Genomic DNA, 24,238 nt, shown 5'->3' on the forward strand with positions numbered 1-24,238 from the left:
GTCATTTCCCCCCCCCCCACCATACCCCCCTCAACAGTATCGAAAGTGGTATACCTGTTGTAGAGGGGAACAGCCACAGGGGCAATCTGCACTCTCTGCCTATCCCTTTTTCTCCACCTGACAGTCATGCAGTTACCTGTATCCTGCATCTTGGATTTAACTACCTCCCTGCATGCCCTGTCGATCAACCCCTCAGCCTCTCGAATAATCTAAAGTTCATACAGCTCCAGCTCCTTAACACAGTCTGATAGAAGCTGCAGTTGGATGCACTTCTTGCAGGTATAGTCATCAGGGACACTGGAGGTCTTCCTGCCTTCCCACATCACACAAGAGGAGCATTCCACTATCCTGCCTGTCATCCCCACTGCTTTAACTGTGCAGAGAGGAAGAAAGAAAAATAGAAAGAAATTAATAAAGAAAAATTAAACAACAAGAAATTCTACCTACAGCTTCTGCCTCTCCTTACCAAAGCCACTACGAGCCAAAGCCTGACTCCCCACTCTAACATTGGCCCACTCATGCAATGGCTTAAACCTACCTTCTTTTTATTGGACCTTACCAAGTGCATAATTACACACACTCCAACATTCTCTTCAGGATCTGTGCTGCACAGAATGCCCCGACTGCCCTGCTCACTTCTTTTGAAATCTGTATCCCGCTACACAATCCAGTGTCTCCTTGGAAGCAGTGCTGTGCAGAATGTCCTGACTGTTCCCTCTCACTTTTCTCCGACATCTCTCTCCCGCTACACAATCAATCATCTCCTTGGGAACTGGTGTGCAAATTCCCTGGGCCCTAAAAGGTTTGATCATTGACTACTTTGAGCCTTAAGCCCCCTGTCTGATAACTCAATGGGCCAAGCCTGCCACCTAAACACCAGCAATATTAAGAATGCAATTCTTGCATTTCCTCACGTTGTCGCTCACCAGTTTTCAAACAGTATGACAAATTAACCAGTCCTTGTATTTGTTGCTGGATGAAAAGTGGTGGGTTAACTGGTAAATGGCCCCAAGTGTGCAGCTCAGTTGTGGGCAGTTCATGGGAAAGTGAAGAGAATGAATTGAGCTTACTTGGGATTAATGTAAATTGGTGCTTGATGGTTGGCAAGGGGTTGGTGAGCAGAGGTGCACGTTGGAAGGGAGTGCTCAGACCTTCTATGAAATGTCCTCCCAAGAGTGCAAATAGGATCTCAATTAAGCCCTCTCCCGACAGTCTATTGCCTTAAGAGTGCAATAGGTTGTCAGCTGGGGTTTAGCAACAACACTGCCAGAAAGAGCTTGCATAAGTGCTAATGTATTGGGAATTTCTACCCATGCCTAAGTGAATGAGCAAGTCCTGAAGTGTTTGTGTGGGTTCTGCTGATTGGGCTCTATCTCTGGCTGACTGAGGCGGGATTTGAACCCAGGTCATCAGTACTGTAGAGCGTTGTGCTAACCACTATGGTACTGTGCCACCCCAAATGCTCAGAATATAGTTAGTAGCTTTGAAATTTAACTGAAGGGGCTCATATTGTCCAGCCACCAGTATTTTTATGGGTGTAACTTTTACTGTAATCCATTGCAACAGGGACTCCAATAGATAATTTCCAGAAAGTACATATAAAAATAGATAAAAGAACCCCCCCCCCCCAAAAAAAAACAGGAAGAACCTTGTACTTTATAAAGTCCAAAAGCAATACAGTATGAATACAAGCCCTTGCCAATCATGGTTGCCCACTCAACTACAGCCAATTTCCTGCATTTGGCCTGCATCCCTCCAATCCCTGCCCCTCCATGAACCTATCCAAGTTCTTCTTAAATGTTACTATTGCACCTGCCTCAACCACTTCCTCCTGCAGCCCATTCCATATACTCACCACCATGTATGAAACTGCTGCCCTTCAGATCCCATTTTGATCTTGCCCTTCTCACCCTAATCTATGCCCCCTCAGTCTGGCCTCCCCTACTTGGGGAAAAGACAGTTACAATCCACCTTATCTATGCTTCTCATAATCTATAATATTTCTATAAATTCATTCTTCATCCTCCTACATACCAAGGAATAACACCATAAACTGGCTAACCTCTCTCTCTAATGCAAGCCCCTAGAGTCCTGGTAACGAAGGAGCACAAAGTGCAAAAGCAAAGAAGCAATGATAAATACAAATTAGCAATAACCAGATTACAAAGAGTGGAGAGGGACCATAAGAGATGAGGGACTTGATCTGCAAGACCTGTTTAATACTCTCAAGTATAGACTGGGCTTGTGCATTTATATCTGGAATCATGGAAAGCTGATGAAGATTTGTTGAGTAACACATTTATCCTGGGGTTCAAGGCATCTGTATATCTCTATTGAACTGGAAGGCCGAGTGCAGGGTTAAAGGCAAGAATCTTAGCTGTGTGCAGAATCGGAGGGATTTTGGGGTTCACATCCATAGATCCCACAAAGTTTCTGTGGAAGTTGAAAGGGTGGTTAAGAAGATGTACGGTGTGTTGGTCTTCATTAGTTGGGGGACTGAGTTCAAGAGCCATGAGGTATAACAGGGGTGCTGCCTGGATTAGAGAGCATGTCTTATGAGGTAAGGTTGAGTGAGCCAGGGCTTTTCTCGTTGGAATGAAAAAAAGATGAGAGGTGACTTGATAGACGTGCATAAGATGATTAGAGGCATAGATAGAGCGGACAGCCAGTTGTTTTTTTCCCCCAGGGTGACAATGGCTAATATGAGAGGGAAAATTTTACGTCGATTGGATGTAAGTACAGGGGGGATTTTAGAGGTAGGTTTTTACTCAGAGATGCGTGCGCTGAATATGTTGCTGGGGTGGTGGTAGTGACAGGCACATTAGGGACTTAAGAAACTTTTAGGCATATGAATGAAAGAAATATGGAGGTCTCTGTGGGAAGGAAGAGTAACTTTGATCTTAGAGCAGGTTAAAAGGTCAGCAAAGCATTGTGGGTCAAAAGGTCTGTGCTGTGCTGTTCTATGATCAAAATAACATGACACCAAGCCATTCCCTGTATTACACGCCCAACGTTACTGATGGACTACTGCATGATGGAACAGGCTTAAAGGACCCAGTGTGTTGTTCCACTGCTGCTAAACCACACTAGGGCTCAGAAGACCAAGGAACTCTGGTAAAAATGTTAAAATAATGGACATCTGAAAATAGTGAGTGGGAAAAGACTGTTCTTTTGGGCTACAATGAGAGACCTTTAAAACTGTTACAATAAGAATGAGGAGAGAGGATTTAGGAAGTTTCAAATCGCCAGCTGCAGTACAGAATTCATTGCAACAGGAAGCATTTGAATCAGAGGTCAGAAGATATTTTTCAAGACAAAATATTGGTGAAGTATTTAGTTCTGAGGATGATTTAAGAGCAGGGCAGTGGGATTAATCTCAGAATTGTGACATATTCTTCTTCTGCAAGAAATACCATGATCCTATCCCATCTGCATTGGTAGTCTGGGATGAATAATCAACCGCCACAAAGACCTTCTCTGAATGCTGGCCAAGAAACCTGGAATGTGCACTGCTGAAAAAGCTACAGACTAAACGATAGCTTTAATTTTACCTCTATGTTGGAGTTTCTGTCCTATCTTCTGAATCATGGTGAGGCTACGCCGTAGTGAGCCACTGATCATAGCGTCTGCTATTCCATAGCCAAGGTACCAGGCTGCAATCAAACTTGCCAAAAACATTGCATATCTGACAGGCCCTGTTAAAAACAGAAGTACCTTTAGCAAATTCAGAAGAACAAACTTTATATGAACAGAGGCACATTTTCTAAAAAGACATATTGTACTGAATTAGGAAGAGTTACCTCCAATCAGTTAAGAACACACTACGAAAGATTTAGAGTATCATCAGATCTCCACAAAACAAGCATCTGGGTAGTAGTTTCGTTATAACAAGACACTTCAATCATTTTATTTATTGTTTTTCTCTCTCTGTTTTATTGTGTTTCTATTAATCCTGCATCAGATCATTGTTTTCCTTTACACTCCTGCACTGAAGAGTTAAAAAAAAACACTTTTATCTTGAATTTTAAGGCATTGATTGCATTGCATTAGGTGATGCTCTAGGCAGTACACCCGAAAAAATGTACAGCAGCCTTGGGAAGTTTTCCCGGAATAATATTCAGACACAGAGATTAATGTTATTGGGAAATACTCCAGGACTGTAGTCATGAGCAGTTCTGATGGCCTGAAACATTAACAATAGACAATAGGTGCAGGGGTAGGCCATTTGGCCCTTTGAGCCAGCACCACCATTCAATGTGATCATGGCTGATCATCCACAATCAGTGCCCCGTTCCTGCCTTCTCCCCATATCCCTTGACTGCTATCTTTAAGAGCTCTATCTCTTTCTTGAACGCATCCAGAGAATTGGCCTTCACTGCCTTCTGGGGCAGAGCATTCCACAGATCCACAACTCTCTGGGTGAAAAAGTTTTTCCTCAACTCTGTTCTAAATGGCCTACTCTTTATTCTTAAACTGTGGCCTCTTGTTCTGGAATCCCCCAACATCAAAACATGTTTCCTGCCTCTAGCATGTCCAATCCCTTGATAATCTTATATGTTTCAATCAGATGCCCTCTCATCCTTTTAAATTCCAGTGTATACAAGCTCAGTCGCTCCAATCTTTAGTTGAATATTATTCCTCTCCACAGATCCTTAGCTCTTGCAGCAATTCTGTTGTTGTGTCAGATTCAAGCATCTAGAGTATAATTAGTTTTCCACTGTAGTCCATGAAATGGACATGGCAAGAAGGCAAGTGTATGGGGTTGAGTGGGATCCAGGATCAGCCACGATGAAATGGAGCAGACTCATTGGGTTGAATGGCCTAATTCTGCTCCTATGTCTTATGGAATTCAGATTAAAGTGTCCTTTGTCTGAATCATTAGACCATAAGATATAGGAGTAGGGTTAGGCTATTTGACCCATCGAGTCTGCTCCATTCAATCATGGCTGATCCATTTTCTCTCTCACCCCCTATCTTTTACCTTCTCCTCATATCCCTTCATGCCCTGACTATAAAACTCTGCCTTAAATATATCCAATGTCTTGGCACCACAGCCACCTGTGGCAACGATTTCCACAGATTCGCCTTTCTCTGGCTAAAGAAATTCCTCTTCATCTCCATTCTAAAAGGATGCCCTTCTATTCTGAGGTTGTGTCCTTTGTTCTTAAACTCTCCCACTATAGGAAACATCCTCTCATATTCATTTTTTTAAATCATTCAAGATATTTATTAGATAAGGTCTGGAAATAATGTATTTCCATTGATTGGGGATTGTGTGTCCATGAAGTCTCTAAATAAGAGAGAGGTAGGTCTTTCAAGAATAAGAATACGTACACAACGCTGGAAGAACTCAGCATGTCAGGCAGCATTCGCTGAGAAAAGAGTAGCCAACGTTTCGGGCCGAGATCCTTCATCAGGAATGGGGGGGGGGGAGAAGAGTGGGCTGAAGCCCAGTAATAGAGATAGGGGAGGGGGTAGGGCCTAGAGGTGCCAGGTGGAAAACCAATCAGAGGAAAGATAAGGGGGGAGGGGGAGGGGTTAAGCCTGAAAGAACTGTAGAGATAAAGAAAAGCAGAAAGTTGAAAGGGGAGAGAGGCAGAGAGGGACCTGGGATAGGGGAAGGGGGAAATTGGAGAATTCAATGTTCATACCACCAGGCTGGAGGCTATCCAGACGGTAGGTAAGGTGTTGCTCCTCCAACCTGAGTTTGGCCTCATCATGGCCACTTCAACTCTGCCTCTCATTCCCATCTAGATATGTCCATACATGGCCTCCTTTACTGCCATGATGAGGCCAAACTCAGGGTGGAAGAGCAACACCTCATCTACCGTCTGGGTAGCCTCCAGCCTGATGGTATGAACATTGAATTCTCCAATTTTTGAATCAACATTATCAAAAAAGTATTTCAGAAATAGCATTGATCTGACCCATCAGTGACAGAGACAGTGGTGACCATTTAGTAAACAACTATTTAATCTTATCAATTAAAGGTAAGAAATTAGCCTTAAATAAATCCTTATTTTTTTTGTAATTTTAACCCCTAAATATATAAAATTATCAGTAACCAACCTAAAAGGTAAACTTCCATAAATTGGAACCTGCATATTAAGGAGAAGCAGTCCTGATGAAGGGTTTCGGCCTGAAACGTCATCACCACCTCCTCCCATAGATGCTGTCTGGCCTGCTGAGTTCTGCCAGCATTTTAATTTTTTAATTTTTTAGTTTTTAATTCGCTCTTATTAATGTTCAGTTTGTAACCAGAAAAATTATTCAACTGAGCCAACAAGGATAGAACTGCTGGAATGGATTTCTCAGGATTACAGCAGGAGAAACTTATTGTTCATTTTTAAGAAGTACTATTTGCCCATCCTTTTGCGAAGCAATACTGTCTAGGGCCAGGAAGCCCATTTTTGACTTAACCAAGACTTCAAGCTACTCTGAAGAAAAAGCACTGCCAATGTTAAACTAAGCCTCCAGCCATCTGACCTGATCAATGCAGTTCTGAAAACATTATATGTAGATGAGGTTGTCACTAAGTGGAAAAGCCAAAAGGCATAGGAGCAGAATTAGGCCATTCAGTCCATCGAGTCTGCTCAGTTGGAATTAGGCCATTCGGCCCATCAGGTCTGTTCCAATTTTGATGTCAGGAGTGGGATTTGAACCCACACTTGTATTTATAAGCAATATAAACACTTATATTACTTATATTATTGTGTCACAGAGATGAAGACATAAACCCCATTCTTCAGGCTTGACCTGAGAAAGATCCCCTCCCGAGCTGTCTTTTCGTGCCAGATGGTGTGTTCCTCTGCAACTCGTTAGTATGGCTCTCTAGCTTGTAAAAATTGGAAGTGCTTGGAAATCCTGTGCAGAATTATTATTTCTCTAAGAAATTACTCCTCAGAATAATTTAAGATAAAATAACTGTAGTTATCTTGTTTTATTAGCTGGAACTATCTACATTCTTTGGTTTGGATAGGGTGCCACCACGCAAGATAGTGATTATTGATAGATAACCCTTCACAGAAGAAATTAACTAAATTAGTCTTTGCATTGATATATACTCAGTGACCACTTTATTAGGTATACCTGTATGCCTTGCAATCAGCCAATCACAAGGCAGCAACTCAATGCACAAAAGCATGCAGACATGTCAAGAGGTTCAAGAAGACAAATGTCAGACTGGGGAAGAACTGTGATCCAAGTGACTTTGACTGTGAGATGATTGTTGGTGCCAGAAGGGGGCAATTTGAGTATCTCAGAAACTGCCGATCTCTTGTGATTTTCATGCACAACAATCTCTAGAGTTTACAGAGAATGGTGTGATAAATGGAAAAAACATCCAGTGAACAGCAGTTCTGTGAGTGGAAATGCCTTGTTAATGAGAAAGGTCAGATGTCAGACTGGTTGAAGTTGACTGGAATGTGGCAGTAACTCAAATAACATGTTACAATAGTGGAGTGCAGAAGAGCATCTCTGATTGCCCATGTTAAACCTGGAAGTGGATGGGCTACAACAGCAGAAGGCCATGAATATACACTCAGTGGCCATTTTATTAGGTACAGGAAGTACCTAATAAAGTGATCATTAAGTATAATATAATCTCCCTAAATTAAAGGTACTGATACACACTATAAGACTTAAGGTCTTAGTACAAGTTTAAGACCTTAGAACAACTACTCTTAATTTGGGGCACTGGTATTGGTCCTTGGCATAAGGAAGTTTGGGAATGCCTAACCTAATGCTACGAGGGGTGATTGATAAGTTTGTGGCCTAAGGTAGAAGGAGTCAATTTTAGAAAAACTAGCACATTTATTTTTCAACATAGTCCCCTCCTACATTTACACACTTAGTCCAGGGGTCATGGAGCATACAGATCTTGGACCTCCAGAAAGTGCCCACAGATGGGTGATTGATAAGTTTGTGGCCTAAGGTAGAAGGAGATGAGTTATACAGCTCTCGTTAAATGCACATGCAGGTCAACTCTTTGAGTGATTACGCAGAAAGTTTGAAGTTAATAACTCATCTCCTTCTACCTTAGGCCACAAATTTATCAATCACCCCATGCTGTGAACCACTTCTGGAGGCCCAAGATGCTGACTTCTATAAAGAAGGGATCCGTATGCTCCACAACCGCTGGACTAAATGTGTAGATGTAGGAAAATTAAATATGCTATGTTTTCTAAAATGGACTCCTACTTTAGGCCATGAACTTATTAATCACCCCTTGTATTACAGCATCAGTGAAGCAGGTACAAAGTTCAAAAAAAGATCAAAGTTAATTTATTATCTAAGTACATATATGTCACCATATACAAACTCGAGATTCTTGTGTGCATACTCAAGAAATTCAACAAGCATAATGGAATCAATGAAAGACCGCACCAACAGGGCGGCAACCAGGGTGCAAAAGACAACAAACTGTGCAAATACAAAATGAAAGGGAAATAATTATAATAAGGCAATAAAAACTTTTGCTATAACCATATTAACATATTCTTTTGGCATTAAATATCTTGGTCTGAAATCAATTTGGAAAATTTATGAAGAAAAATAAGAACTGAAATGACAAAATTAAAAAGCACCGTATACACTTGAACACACTTAGATTAATACTACCTGCGACAGAAGGGGGATGAGAAATCACAGACATTAAAAAAAATAATACACACAAAATGCTGGTGGAACGCAGCAGGCCAGGCAGCATCTATAGGAAGAAGTACAGTTGATGTTTCAGGCCGAGACCCTTCGTCAGAACTAACTGAAAGAAAAGATAGTAAGAGATTTGAAAGTAGTAGGAGGAGGGGGAAATCCAAAATGATAGGAGAAGACAGGAGAGGGAGGGATGAAGCTAAGAAATTAAATCCACCATGATTCAATGTTATAAAACAATACAACAAGGGGGATACAGAGCTGGAGAAGGGAAAGGATCATGGGATGGGAGGCCTAGGGAGAAAGAAAGGGGGAGGGGAGCACCAGAGGGAGATGGAGCGCAGGCAAGGAGTGATTGAGAGAGGGACAGAGAAATAAAAATGAAATAAAAGAAGAAATAAAGGGAAAAAATAATAAATACATAAGTAAGTGATGGGGTAAGAAGGGGAGGGGGGCATTAACGGAAGTTAGAGAGATCAATATTCATGCCATCAGGTTGGAGGCTACCCAGACGGAATATAAGGTGTTGTTCCTCCAACCTGAGTTTGGCTTCATCTTGACAGTAGAGGAGGCCATGGATAGACATATCAGAATGGGAATGGGACGTGGAATTAAAATGTGTGGCCACTGGGAGATCCTACATTCTCTGGTGGACAGAGTGTAGGTGTTCAGCGAAACGGTCTCCCAGTCTGCGTCGGGTCTCACCAATATATAGAAGGCAGCACCAGGAGCACCGGACACAGTATACCACACCAGCCGACTCACAGGTGAAGTGTCGCCTCACCTGGAAGATCTGTCCGGGGCCCTGAATGGTGGTGAGGGAGGAAGTGTAAGAGCAGGTGTAGCACTTATTGCGCTTACAAGGATAAGTGCCAGGAGGGAGATCGGTGGGAAGGGATGGGGGGACGGGAAACAAATGGACAAGGGAGTCGTGTAGGGAGCGATCCCTGCGTAAAGGGGTCCCTGATGAGGGATGCTGCTTTCCTACAATAACACTCTGTGTAGATGGGCTCATTGGTGGGGAAGACTTTACCCATGGTGGACTGGCACTTATCCACTACTTTTTGTAGGATCTTCCATTCAAGGACATTTGGTGTTTCCATTTCCAGCTGTGATGCAACCAGTCTTTATACTCTGCACCACACAACTGGCAGAGGAGACATACAAGGATGTTGCCTGTATTGGGAACTCGGCCTTTTCTCCTTGGAGCGACAGAGAATGAGAGGTGACCTGATAGAGGTATATAAGATGATGAGAGGCATCGATTGCGTGGATAGTCAGAGGCTTTTTCCCAGAGCTGAAATGGCTATCACAAGAGGACACAGTTTTAAGGCGCTTGGAAGCAGGTACAGAGGAGATGTCAGGGGTAATCATTTTATTTATTTGCAGAGAGTGGTGAGTGTGTGGGATGGGCTGCCGGCAATGGTGGTAGAGGCAGATACAATAGGGTCTTCTAAGAGACTTGAACAGGTACATGGAGCTTAGAAAAATAGAGGGCTATGGGTAACCCAAGGTAATTTCTAACGTAAGCACATGTTCGGCACAACATTGAGGGACAAAGGACCTGTATTGTGCTGTAGGTTTTCTGTTTCTGTAAAGGTTTTTCAAAGTTTTAGATATCATGCTGAATCTTCGATCCCACCGCTATCTGTAAGGAGGTTCTCCCCACATCTACATGGGGTTCCTCTAGGTATTCCGATTTCCTCACACATTTCAAAGAGATCCGAGTTGATAGCATAATTGACCATATGGGTGTAATTGGGCAGTGAGGGCAGGTTGGGCCATTAGGGCCTGTTACCATGCTGATTCTCTGAATAACAGATGAATAATAATATCACACTGCTAGAATGAAGCTGAAGTCAGAATTTTAAAAATCAGCTAGGAGTCACAAAGGACACCTGTCTTTGGGCAATACAGAGAAGTACAGCACAGAAACAAGCCCTTCAGCCCACTAGTCCATGCCAAAACCATTTAAACTCATGCTGGCAGCTCGTTCCACACTCTCACAAACCTCTGAGTGAAGAAGTTTCCCCTCATGTTCCCCTTAAACTTCTCACCTTTCACACTTAACCTATGACCTCTGGTTGTAGTCCCAGCCAACCTCAATGGAAAAAGACAGCTTGCATTTACCCTATCTATACCCCTCATTATTTTGTATACCTCTATCAAAATGCCTCTCAATCTTCTACATAGTAAACAATACAGTCCTAACCTATTCAATCTTTCCTCATAACTCAAGTCCTCTAGACCCAGCAACATCTTTGTAGATTTTCTCTGAACTGCGTAATAATAGCAAATATAAAGTATCTATACCAGAATTTCCATTCCTGATGCAGGATTTTGTTCCAGAACATTGATAAGTCCTCCCATAGATGCTGTTCAATCTGCTAGCTGCCAGCCCCCTAAGCTGTGCGTGCACACACACGTTTTTCAACCAGCGCACAAAGGAAATTAATGTACATACAAAAGGTTAGTTACCTAAAATAATGTAATTAATAATTATACTTATTGAAAATAATCTTTTAACTAAATAGGCATCCGTTAGTCTCGTGAGACCATGGATTTGTGCCTTGGAAGGTTTTTCCAGGGCGCAGGCCTGGGCAGAGTTGTATGGGAGACTGGTAGTTGCCCAAGCTGCAGGCCTTTCCCTCTCCACACCACCGATGTTGTTCAAGGGAAGGGCACTAGGACCCAAGCAGCTTGGCACCGGTGTCGTCACAGAGCAATGTGTTGTTAAGTGCCTTGCTCAAGGACACAACATGCTGCCTCAGCTGAGGCTTGAACCAGCGACCTTCAGATCACTAGACCGGGGGTCGGCAACCCGCGGCTCCAGAGCCACATGTGGCTCTTTTACGTCTGTGCTGCGGCTCCCTGTTGCTTTGGGAAATAATTGGTTGTGGCGACCCTTTTCCTGGCACATCCGAACCGACTCACAAATTAGATAGCCTACGGGGGTTTGCGAGCACAGAGCTTTGGAGCCTCTGCGCCATGGGGGGCAGGTTGAGGGAGGCTTAAAAGTGAGGCTGAAGATTTCGAATAAAGTTTTTTCCTTCAACTGCAGTTACCGACTCTGTGTCGTAATTTTAGCGCTGCGTGTAGCACACCGCTACATGGTCAGTATTTAATTAAAATGTATTTTATGTTAGTTTGTTAGTTTTTGAAATGTAAATCTAAATTTGAAGATTATGGTGATCTTGTACAATCTAAATAAGACGTTGTGGCGACCCATTTCCTGACACATCCGAACCGGCTCACAATTAGCCAGCGTTCAGGCTAAGGGAGATAGCCTACGGGGGTTTGTGAGTACGTGTCTTTTGCAGCATCCGCGCCCATGGGGGGGCGGGTTGAGGGAGGCTTAAAAGCAAGGCTGTTTAGTTCGAATAAAGCTATCTTTGACTGCAGTTTACTGACTGCGTGTAGCACACTGCTACAACGTGTTTTTATCGCTGGCTGTCCAGAGGGAAGGTGCTGAAACGCTTTGTCGCGTGTCTGGAAGAAGTGAAAACTTTCCTGGGCAGCAAAGGGCTCACCTTTCCTGAGCTGGAACAGCCAGAGTGGCTGGAAAAGCTACACTTCATGGTAGACATGACAGCGCACCTGAACACGCTGAACACAGCTCTTCAACGGGGTAAGGACGTACAGCCCTGCACATGTTGGAGGATGTTTTGGCATTCGAGCGCAACTTGACGTTGCTTGCCAGAGATTTACAGAAAAGCACATTGTCTCACTTCCCCAATTTGAGAGAGTTCAAACAAGGTCACGACATGATAAATTCGGAGTATTTACATTCTGCAATCATCGCAATGCAAACATCGTTTGGGAAACGCTTCTGTGAGTTCAGAGAAGAAAAAAACACATTATCCTTCCCGGTCACTCCCCTAAGCATCGATCCATCCCTACTGAATACGACTGCATTGTCAGGTGTGAGTCAACCTGACCAAGTATGATAAATATTTTAATTGCCTATTATTTTACGTATATGAATATGTTTTCATTGTTCAGTGAAATAGTCCTTTTATTTTTCAGGTTGACAGCTGGCTGACGTTATTTTTGCTGCTGGCGGCAAATTTAAGTTTGGCGTTTTTCATAAATACAAGGAGGACTCAAATAGACGTTGAGTATTTTACTTAAAAGTAACCTTCAACCCAACGTCTTTTTTTCTGAGTTCAAAATGTTTTTGTTGCATGCAGAAATGTAATTTTGTTTTCTCTGCAGGAGTTCATCAATTTCATAAATGCAACACATTATAGTTTGTTTATACATAACATAAAGGCAAAACAAAACGTTGTATGCAGTGTTATTTCATTTTAAATGTCAAACGGGTTTTGCGGCTCCCAGTGTTTTCTTTTCTGTGGGAAACGGGTCCAAGTGGCTCTTTCAGTGGTAAAGGTTGCTGACCCCTGCACTAGACCAATGCCTTATCCACGCGCCTTTTAACTAAATGTTAAAATAACTGAGTGACTTAAATATATATGTTATTTTTTTGTTATTCTGTGCAGTTTTATGTCAAGTATTTTGTAAACCTACATAAACTGTGCCATGCGTGCATTCAGTGTGCGCATACTTCCGTCGCAGGAAAAAAATTTGCACAACATAAGATTTTTGCGCACACTGACCACTAAAAGTTAGAGGGAACGTAGCTGCTCGGGTGGAAATAATCCCATTCCCATTAAGGCAGTCCATCACTGCCTTCTCAAAGGCATCTAGAAATAGGCCTCGAAATGTTGGCTCATTCGGTGAAGCACGCATCCTTTGAATTTATACATCCATATATTATTGCAGAATTATTCTATTCCATTTATTTATTGGGATACAGCATGGAATAGGCCCTTCCAAACCTTCATGCCGCACCACCCTCCGTTCCCCCAATTTAGTCCTAGCATAATTATGGGATAATTTTCAATGGCCATTTAACCTACTGTTATGCCTGCAGCCCCCTCCTTTGTGAGAATCGCAAGATCACTGTTGGGTTGGGTCAGGAGACCCAGGAAATGAGAGAGAGACGTGCAGAATGTCTCGTTCCCCCGGTGATATAAAGCTACGGGACATGGCCATTGTCTCTGGAAGACAAATTTGTGGATTGAAGATACTGTGCTACGTGGACGCCCTCAGGCAAAGTGAGCTGGTTGAGGGAGGGATTGCATCACCCCCAACCTGATTGACATCTGCGACCCTCCGAGTCAGGATAAAAGAGGGTCTGTGGGAGCAGCCCCTCAGACGCACCAGAAGAAACGCTAGTGCTCCCATAATTGGGGAAGCCATTTGAAGGAGGCCACGTGCGTTCAGTTCCGTTGCTTGGGACTGGTGGCTTGTAACACGGAAAACGGCTTTTAGCTAACAACGGGGAAACCAACTCCCCGACTCAAAGGATTGGCATCATGAAAGTCCTGGGCAAGTTTAAACCGTCTCTCTCTTAAACCCAAAACGCTGCAGCTTGAACGAACTAACAGTGACTGTTATATTTCCATCGGACAATACATTATCCCCTAGACAACGACAGAGCTATTTCTTATTGATTATTATTATACCCGCGCTTTTAGATTTAGTATTGACGACGTATATTATCTGTATGTTTGCATTGATCTTATTTTTGTTCCCCTTTATCAATAAATACTTTTAAAAATAGTACCATCAGACCTCAACGGACCTCTCTATCTTTGCTGGTAAGTGACCCAGTTACGGGGCTTCGTAACAAAGTGCGAGTTCTCGTCTCAGGATTTGACACCAAATTGGGAGGCCAGTGAATCAGGCTTGTAAGTCCAAAACTTGGATCTGGTTACGCGGGTAGCCAGACGGGAAACCAGCAAAGATGGACGTGGGTGAATTTATAGACAATCCCACTCTGGAGGCGCTAGAGGCGGCCACCAAATCAGACTTGATAAGTTTGGTGAAGGGGTTAAACCTCGCAGAGGTGAGGTTGTCAATGAAAAAGCGGGAGGTGCGAAGGGCAATAACTCAGTATTATATTGGGAAGAATGTGTTTGCAGCTGAGGTATTGGAAAATATCCCTGAAAAGGTACCAGCTAGTGGGACAGCTCAGTTAGAGTTGGAGAAATTAAGGTTGGAACATGCAATTAAGTTAAAGCAGCTAGAGGCAGCTGAGAAGGAGAATGAACGAGCCAAGAAACAGAGAGAGAGAGAGAGAGAGAGAGAGAGAGGGAAAGAGCCGAGAGAGAGAGGGAGTATGCGCTCCAGCTAAAGGAGTTAGAGGTGAAACGAGAGCATGACAAGCGGTTAAAACAGCTGGAAGCAGCTGAGAAAGAGAAACAGAGGAAACATGACTTGGAGATGGAGAAGTTATGGCAAGAGCCACGAGTTCCGGGGTCAGACCGAGAGGAGCGGTTTAATGTTAGTCGAGAGTTGAAGTTAGTACCTCCGTTCGAGGAGACGGATGTTGATAGTTATTTCGTGCTTTTTGAAAAGGTGGCAGTGAATCAGAAGTGGCCCAGAGATCAGTGGGTGGCGCTGTTACAAAGTGTGTTAAAAGGGAAGGCACAGCGGGCATATACGCCGTTGGCCATGGAGGAGGAAGAGGAGGAGAGTTATGACATCGTAAAGGCGGCCATTCTCTGGAGTTATGAGCTAGTACCCGAGGCATATAGACAAAAGTTTAGAAATTTAAAGAAAGAGTGGAATCAGACGTATACCGAGTTTGCCTATGAGAAGGGGGTGCTCTTGGACTGTTGGTGCACCGCAGAGATAGTGGAAGAGGATTATGGGCGTCTCAGGGAGTTAATTCTGATTGAGGAATTTAAAGGTTGTGTTTCGGAGGATATCTGGATGTATTTGAAAGAGAAGCTGAATAAGTCCATCTCAGAATTTGCTAGGTTCGCAGATGAATATGCCCTAACCCACAAGACAAAGTTTTCCTCGAATAAAAGTTCCCAGAGAGACCGTGGGAATGATCGAGAAAGTCCGCCGGCTGAGGCAGAGGTCCCGCCGGGAGCTAGTGGTAAGGTTGAGGGGGAAAGGCCAGACGGCCAGAGAATTCCAGGCTTGACCTGTTTTAATTGTGGAAGGTGGGGGGGCATATTGCATCTCAGTGCTTTGCTCCGAGGAAAGAGACAGGAAAAGGGAAAGCAGCAGTCCCTATTGGATGTGCCGTGGTAATCAGTAAATCAACAAGAGAGCCCCAGGTAGACAGAGTACGAGAAGGGTCTGAGACACAGAACCGTGTCTGTGAGGGAGGGAGACACACCAGTTCCCGTACGGATCTGGAGAGACACGGGGACTGAGCTGTCGTTGATCAGCAGTAAGGTACTAGAGTTTGGTCGTAAGACGAGAATGGTAGCTGTGAAAGGAATAAGTAAAGGGACAGAAATGGTGCCCTTACATAAGGTCATTATGGATTGTGAGCTGGTGTCTGGACCAGTTGAAATAGGGGTGCGATCAGAATTCCTGAGAACTGACGCGGATATCCTTCTCGGTAACGATTTAGCAGGTCGTAAGGTTTGGGCAGCAATGACGATGACAAGCCGGCCGGTGAGTGTGGTGGCCCTGCCCCTAGATTCCAAGATCTATCCCGCATGCGCCGTCACTCGCAGCATGTCGAGAGAGGCAGCTGAGAACGAGAGCCGTTTAAATCCGGCCAGTTTCGATTTGGCTGAGACGTTTCTACTGACCCTGTACCACGAGGGTTTAGAGGGTGGTAAAACGAAGAGTAGTAAAGTGAAAGAGGGTAAGGGAGAGGAGGTAAATCTGCCCTTAGCGAGGAGAAAGGTTCTAGAGGCAGAAAATAAAGATGAGGAACAGATAAGAGCGGTTAAGAGGTCCAGAGTTGGACAGGGATGATCTGTCTGGTTTGGCAGAACTGTTTGAAGAAGTTGAGAATTCTAAAGGTGTTCCCGATAATGAAATGAGGGCAATCCTAGATGAAAAGGGTGCTCTTGCCTTGAAGAAGTCTGCTGGGTTGGCAGATGAGGTTGTTTCAGCCCGCGGGGTTGAGTTTACTCCGGAAGGGAGTTGCCCAGAGAGTAACTGGGAGGGTCAGGGGAACTTAGAATTTGAAAAGGGTACGGGTATTGACAGCCTGGGAGAGGCCAATGTCCCGTTTGAGTGTGTCCAGGATGGGGATGCACGTGGTACTGAACCTAGTAACGGAGCTCAGAAAAAGTCTGAGGTATTTGATTCAGTGGAACGAGACGGCCGTCCTTGTAGGTCAGATAGACTTGGTTCAGTGGAAAAAGGGTTAACCTTGGTACTAGTGGGAAGTGAGAGTTCCCAGGTGTTTGTGCTCAAAGGTGTGTTAAAAGTTAATGTGGAGCTCAAAAATGGGGAGATAAATATTATTATTGAAGGAAACAGGGAATATGTAGTTCCCAGATCGAATGAAGAAATTTTAAACCCTGCGGGTCGCTTACAGATTAAGCCGGGAGAAGGGGGGAGGGCGTGCTATTGTTATTCCAGAGTGTGGTGTGAAAAGGCAGAATTTGAAAGGCTGCTTGAACAAAGAGCTCGAACTGAAAGTTAATAGCCTGGAGGGTCCTGACGAGAGGGCTAGCCACCTGTGTAAAATTAAAGAATTGGGTGGAAATTCAGAAGATGGTCTAAGTTTGGGACACGGTGTTGATAAAATAATTCCTATGGAAAAAGCGGGTGAGAGTTTATTTTGCCAAAGTACCCAAGCTCCCCACGTGGGAACTATCCGAAAAAGAGGCAATGGTTAATGGGGCCACCATTTTTAAATAGCAAAGCCGGTTGTACAGGATTTCGACAAAGCATGTGAATAATAAAGACAACCCCATGGAAGCCTGCCTGTTAAGTTTGAAAATGACCGAAAGATTAGTATTTACATAAACTTTTGTAGATGCACGTAAGCTAAGATCACAACTCCTTAGTTTTGTTGTTGAAGGGAGGAAATAAAAATAGGTGGTTATTAAATTGAAGTCTGATGCTACAAGACTTTAGTAAGGTACAAGATGTTAAGATATTAAAGGAAGTGACACTGTAATCGTTAACTGTTTGGATGCTGAATTGAATGTATAAATGTATTACTCTGTAGTGAAAAGGAAAAGCTTTTGTATTGTGTTAGATTCCACAATCCTGTAAGACTCTGTACTACTTCGTTTTAACCGCTGATAAAAACGCGTTGAAGAAAGGGGATGTTATGCCTGCAGCCCCCTCCTTTGTGAGAATCGCAAGATCACTGTTGGGTTGGGTCAGGGGACCCAGGAAATGAGAGAGAGACGTGCGGAATGTCTTGTTCCCCCGGCGATATAAAGCTACGGGACATGGCCATTGTCTCTGGAAGACGAATTTGTGGATTGAAGACTGTACTACGTGGACGCCCTCAGGCAAAGTGGGCTGGTTGAGGGAGGGATTGCATCACCCCCAACCTGACTGACATCTGCGACCCTCCGAGTCAGGATAAAAGAGGGTCTGTGGGAGCAGCCCCTCAGACGCACCAGAAGAAACGCTAGTGCTCCCGTAATCGGAGAAGCCATTTGAAGGAGGCCACGTGCGTTCAGTTCCATTGCTTGGGACTGGTGGCTTGTAACACGGAAAACGGCTTTTAGCTAACAACGGGGAAACCCACTCCCCTGACTCAAAGGATTGGCATCATGAAAGACCTGGGCAAGTTTAAACCGTCTCTCTCTTAAACCCAAAACGCTGCAGCTTGAACGAACTAGCAGTGACTGTTATATTTCCATCGGACAATACATTATCCCCTAGACAACGATAGAGCTATTTCTTATTGATTATTATTATACCCGCGCTTTTAGATTTAGTATTGACGACGTATATTATCTGTATGTTTGCATTAATCTTATTTTTGTTCCCCTTTATCAATAAATACTTTAAAAAATAGTACCATCAGACTTCAACGGACCTCTCTATCTTTGCTGGTAAGTGACCCAGTTACGGGGTTCGTAACACTACCAACCGGTATTCCTTTGGACAGTGGAACACCTGGGGGGGTCACATATAAACTCCTTATAGACAGCGGTGGGAATTGAACCTGTGTCGCCTGTACTGCAAATCATTGTGCTAACCACTGTGGTACTGTGCTGAATATATACATACAGTACCTGTAGAATGTATTCACTCTCCTTGGAAGTTTCCATGTTTTATTGTTTTACAACATTGAATCACAGTGGATTCAATTTGGCTTTTTGATACTGATCAACAGAGAAGACTCTTTTGTGTCAAAGTGGAAAACAGATTTCTACAAATCTGGAACTTGAAGTCTTTATCTGCTTCAAGCCAGTATTTAGTAGATGCACCTTTGACAGCAATTACAGCCTTGAGTCTGTGTGGGTCAGTCTCTATCAGCTTTGCACATCTGGACACTGCAATTTTTCCCCATTCTTCTTTACAAAGCTGAAGCTGTTAGATTGCATGGGGATACTAAGTGAACAGCCCAGACACAAATTCTCAATTGGATTGAGGTCTGGACTCTGACTTGACCACTCCAGGACATTAACTTTGTTATTTTAAGCCATTCCTGTGTTTTAGCTTTATGCTTGGGCTCATTGTCTTGCTGGAAAACAAATCTCCTAAGTCGCAGTTCTCTCACAGACCGCATCAGGTTTTCCTCCAAGATTCCCCTGTATTTTGCTGCATTCATTTTACCCTCTACCTTCACAAGCCTGCCAGGGCCTGCTGCAGTGAAGCATCCGCACAGCGTGTTTTTGATGATGTGCACTGTTTGGCTTACACCAAACGTAGCATTTAGGCTAATGGCCAAAAAGCTCAATTTTGGTTTCATCAGATCATTGAACCTTCTTCCAGCTAACTCCCTTCTGGCAAACTCTATCTGAATTTTATTTGTATTTTTTTCCCCAACAGTGACTATCTCTTTGCCACCTTTTCATAAAGCTGCAACATGTGAAACACCTGGGCTACAGTTGTACACGCAGTCTCTCCCATCTCAGCCTCTGAAGCTTGTAACTCCTCCAGAGTTGTCACAGGTCTCTTGGTGGCCTCCCTCACTAGTCCCCTTCTTGCACGGTCACTCAGTTTTTGAGGACAGCCTGCTCGAGGCGGATTTACAGCTGTGTCATATTCTTTCCATTTCCTGATGATTGACCTGGAATATTCAGTGACCTGGAACTTTTCTTGTATCCATCTCCTGGCGTGTGTTTTTCAATAACCTTTTCACAGAGTTGCCTGGATTGTTCTTTTGCCTTCATGGTGTAGTTTTTGTCAGGATACTGACTCACCAGCAGTTGGACCTTCCAGATACAGGTGTATTTTTAGTGTGTTCTACCACAATCAATTGAAACACCTTGACTACACACAGGTGATCTCCATTTAACTAATGATATGACTTGATTAATTAATTAATGATGTAATGATGTGTAATAATGTGATAACCAACTGCCTGCACCAGTGATGATTTGGTGTGCCATAGTAAAGGGGATGAATAATTATCAATTATTATGTGTGTTATATTTGTAATTAAATTAGATCAGTTTGGAGATAGCCATTTTCACTTTGACATAAAAGAGTCTTTTACTGTTGATCAGTGCTAATAAAGCCAAATTAAATCCACTGAGATTCAATGTTGTAAAACAATAAAACATGAAAACTTCTGGGAGGGGTGCAGTGATTGGTTTTTATAGGCACTGTAAATCTGAACAGATAATTGGTCATTTTAAATTGTTCTGTGATTACTTTAGGCTATATATGTAGGCACTTTTCTACAGGCCAGCATAATGGTATGGCTGGTTCTCCACAATTGTGATGATCTATGTTCAATCCTAACTTCATTGGCACCAGACTTACCAGAACTTCATTCTGTAACACAGCTGTTAATGCAACGTTTCACAGCACCAGCTGTAAGATCGGGGTTTGATTCACACTGCTCCTGTAAGGAGTTTATACCTTCTCCCTGTGACCGTGTGCATTTTCTCCAGATGCTCTAGTTTCTCCCCATGTTCCAGGGATGTACAGGATAGAGTTAGTAAATTGGAGTCATGCTATGTTGGCACCGGAAGTGTGGTGACGTTTGCAGGCTGCCTGCAGTATAATCCCAGACTTTGTTGGATGTTGATACAAAATCGGCACATTTTATTACATGTTTTGATGATTGTGATAAATACAGCCAATCTTTGTCTTTGAATACAGATGTTATCAGAAAGTATGCAGAGAACTGTGTACCAAAGAGGTCAATCCAGGTTTTCCCCATACGGAAACCACGGACAAACACAGGGACCCAATTCCTACAGAACTTTTTTCCTTTATCTCAGTACATGTAACAATAATAGATTGGCCTATGTCTTGTGGCTATTCAGCCCTGCTTTACCATTCAATCATGCTGATCAACAGTATTTTCACTTCAACCCATTCTCCTGCTTTCTTCCCAAAACTTTTGATGCTTATACTAATCAAGAAACCTCCATTTTATATACACCCAATACTTGGCCTCTACCACCAACTTGGCAATGAATTCCACAGGTTCTCATCCTTTGGCTAAAGAAATTCCTCTTCATTTCTGTTCTAAAAGGATGTCCTTATGTTCTGTGGCTGTGCCACCTGGCCCTAGATGACTCCACCATTGGAAAGATCCTGTCCAAGTCCACTCTATCTAGGCCTTTCAATGTTCTAGAGGCTTTAATGATATCACCACTCATTCTGCTAAACTGCAGTTGAGTTTCAAACCCAAAACTATCAAAAGCTCCTCATATACATTGACCCTTTTGTTCTCAGGATCATTCTTGTGATCTTCTGAATCCTCTCCAATAAAAGCAAATCCCTTTCTAAGAAAAGGAGCCCAAAGCTGCTGAAAATACTGGGGACAATGCCTCATAAAGCTTCACTACCTGTGTGTGTGCAGTTCATACATTCTCCCTATGACTCCAGGAGTCTGGTTTCCTCTCAAATTCCAGACACCTGCAGGATAGTAGGCTAACTAATTGCCCTTTAGTGTGTAGGTGAGTGGTAGAAACCGGGGACAATACATGGGACGATGGGCTACAAATGATTCAACTGCTGGGAGAACAGCGATTCCGCGACACGCTGGAGGGCAATGGAAGTTGCTCTCCGGGGCCTTACACTCATGGTGGGCCGAATGATCTCCACCTGAGTATTTGCATGTCTGAGTAATTTTTAAAATGAAGAGAGATACCCGCACAAAGGTTGCTGGATGCCTTTGGTCAGATTGCAATGTGTGGACACGGGAAGTTTTACAGCGTGCCAGTGCACCACAATCCCCAATCCTCCGCACACATTCACTCTGTGGGGGAGCCTTGGCAATTAAACAACCGAGGCAACGCAAGGGGGGAGATGGCAACGTCCTTGCTCCGTCAGTATGCACGGCAGCAAACGAGAGGGGACTGCCGAGAGTTGTAAAATGGTCCGGGTAGAGGTGACCAGAAGTTGCTGAGGAGACAGCGGGGCGATTTGCGACTTACCACTCACTAGAACTCGCGGCATCGACTTCATTTCCGCGCTCAGCCGCCGCCGAGCCGCGGGCTTCGGTCTCTCCAAAGGGAGGTCGGGGATCGAAGACGACTCCTCGCCGAGCTGCGGCTGCCTCTGGGCTCCCGCAGGCAGTTTTCGTTTCTTGCTAGGCGCCAAAGAGGGGCGGGGCGGGGCAGGGTAACTGCCTCCCTGGTGCAGGAGAATGCCCCGTCGATGAGAACCCGAGCAGTAATTTAAGCTATGAACAATTTAACCGGGTGGTGGAATGATCAGGGTAAGGGCGTAGCTAATGGGCTGAGGAGACTCCTTCCACAGGATAGGAGGAAAGAGATCTCTGAGGTAATTTCGTACACCGAGGATAGTCAATGAGCTGCCAGAGGGAGTGGTAGGGGCAGGTACAATTGCAGCATTTAAGAGGGTACATGGAGGTGAGGGGCTTGGAGGGCAACCAGGTGAACTAGCAGGGCAATGCTGTTGTCAAAGATGGGCCAAAGGGCCTGTTTTCATGCTGTGGTGTTCTACCACCAGAACTCTAAGTCTGATGCAGGTTCGCGTCCTGAAACATCCACAGTTCCTCCTCTCCACTCATACACCGCTGAGTTTTCTAGAAGATTCTTACTTCCTTGTAAACGTCATTGAAGTCTGGGAGTTATAACAGAGATCCACAGCAGAAAAACAGGTCCTTCAGCCTATCTTATCCATACTTACCAAGAACCCTAGCTAGTTGGTCCCATATGTAACACTTGCCCCATATCTCTGTAAATTGTTCAGTGGGTATATTTGAAGTCAAAGCAGATAGGTTTTGGATTTGTAAGGGTGTCGAAGGTTATGGGCAGAAGGCAAGAAAATTTGTTTGAGGAGGATAATAAATCAGACGTGATCAAATGGTGGCGCAGACTCGGTGAGACATCTGGTCTAATTCTGTTCCTGGCTTATGGTCTTACAGTATAACCATATAACAATTACAGCACGGAAGCAGGCCATCTTGGCCCTTCTAGTCCATGACTCTCACCTAGTCCCACCGACTTGCACTCAGCCCATAACCCTCCATTCCTTTCCTGTCCATATGCCTATCCAATTTTACTTTAAATGACAATACCGAACCTGCAAGTAGTTATGGAAAGGGACACGACCGGTCCACGTGTTCAAGGTCTAAATTGGGGCAAGGCAAATTTTGACGGTATGAGACTACAGCTTGCAAAGGCTGTTAGGAATAGATAGTTTGTAGGCAGAGGAATTGCAGTGGGAGGGTTCAAAAGGTGAGGTAGTGAGAGCTCAAGGTCTGCATGTTTCTGTTAGTGAAGGGCAGGCTGGCAAAGGTAAGGAAACCTGGATGATGAGGGCTATTGAGGTCCTGTCTCGGAATAAGAAGCAGGCATGGGTCACCTACAGGCATCTGGAATTAAGTAAATCCCTGGAGGAGTATAAATGATGTAGAGGTGTCCTCAAGAAGGAAATCAGGAGGGCAAAAGCAGGAAGAGAAGATCAGGGAAAATCCAGAAATTTTATCGGCATGTTAAAGGAAAAAGAGTAACTAGAGAGAGACAATGGCACCTCAAAGATCAAAGAGAACATGCTGGTGTGGAGCAACAGATTCTCCCAACCAGGGGTCTTTTTAAAAGGAAAAGAAAAGATTTTATCAGTTAGTATGTGGTTCCTTGTCCTGTGAAACTCAGACCGAGTTCTCCTGTGCACCGTGAGTGATTTCAATTCTTCAGGACGCTGTACAGTTTGCCTGAGCTCTTGTTAGTTTTGCTGGTTAATTTCTGTGATAAATCTTTTGTTGGAGTTGCTGAAGCCTCTGTGATTCCTGCACTCAAGTTCGCTAGTGACCCTTATATGGGCAAGATCTTTAATGAACATTTCTCATCTTTTTTTCACCCTGCAGAAAGAGCTGAAGACTTTGGAACCAGGAAACATAAATGGGGCAGTTTTAGGAATGAACTGCATTACAGTGGAGGGGGAGGGAGGGCTGTATGCCTTAAAAGAATGAAGGTAGACAAACCTTTAGGACCTGGCCATGTAAATCTGAGTACACTGTGGCTGACTAGAGATTAAATTATGGTTTACAGTTTGTCAGGATACTGTAGTGAAGCCCTTTTGTGGCATATCTGGTCTTGGTCAGTGGAGGCTAATTCTACGAATTTACCAAATAACATTCTTCAGATTCAGATTCAATTATCACCGATACATTAAAACCTACAGTTATTTGCCTTAACAA

At 43.8% G+C, this 24,238-nt stretch overlaps 1 protein-coding gene across 2 annotated transcripts in view; it reads right to left on the reverse strand.

Moving 5' to 3' along the window:
• The window catches only part of LOC132392397 (protein FAM3B-like), a 44,715-nt gene extending 22,489 nt beyond the window's left edge, over nucleotides 1-22,226 (reverse strand). For both annotated transcript variants that reach the window (XM_059966223.1, XM_059966222.1), the window contains exons 1-2: nucleotides 22,008-22,226; nucleotides 3,552-3,695 (exon numbers count right to left, since the gene is read on the reverse strand). In XM_059966223.1, the coding sequence (XP_059822206.1) occupies nucleotides 3,552-3,695; nucleotides 22,008-22,038 (175 nt within the window). In that variant the 5' untranslated portion in view covers nucleotides 22,039-22,226. The remainder of the gene's footprint in view (nucleotides 1-3,551; nucleotides 3,696-22,007) is intronic.
• Between the last annotated feature and the right edge of the window lie 2,012 nt (nucleotides 22,227-24,238).

The sequence above is a fragment of the Hypanus sabinus genome, chromosome 4 (genome assembly GCF_030144855.1).
Source record: "Hypanus sabinus isolate sHypSab1 chromosome 4, sHypSab1.hap1, whole genome shotgun sequence".
Lineage (NCBI taxonomy): Eukaryota > Metazoa > Chordata > Chondrichthyes > Myliobatiformes > Dasyatidae > Hypanus > Hypanus sabinus.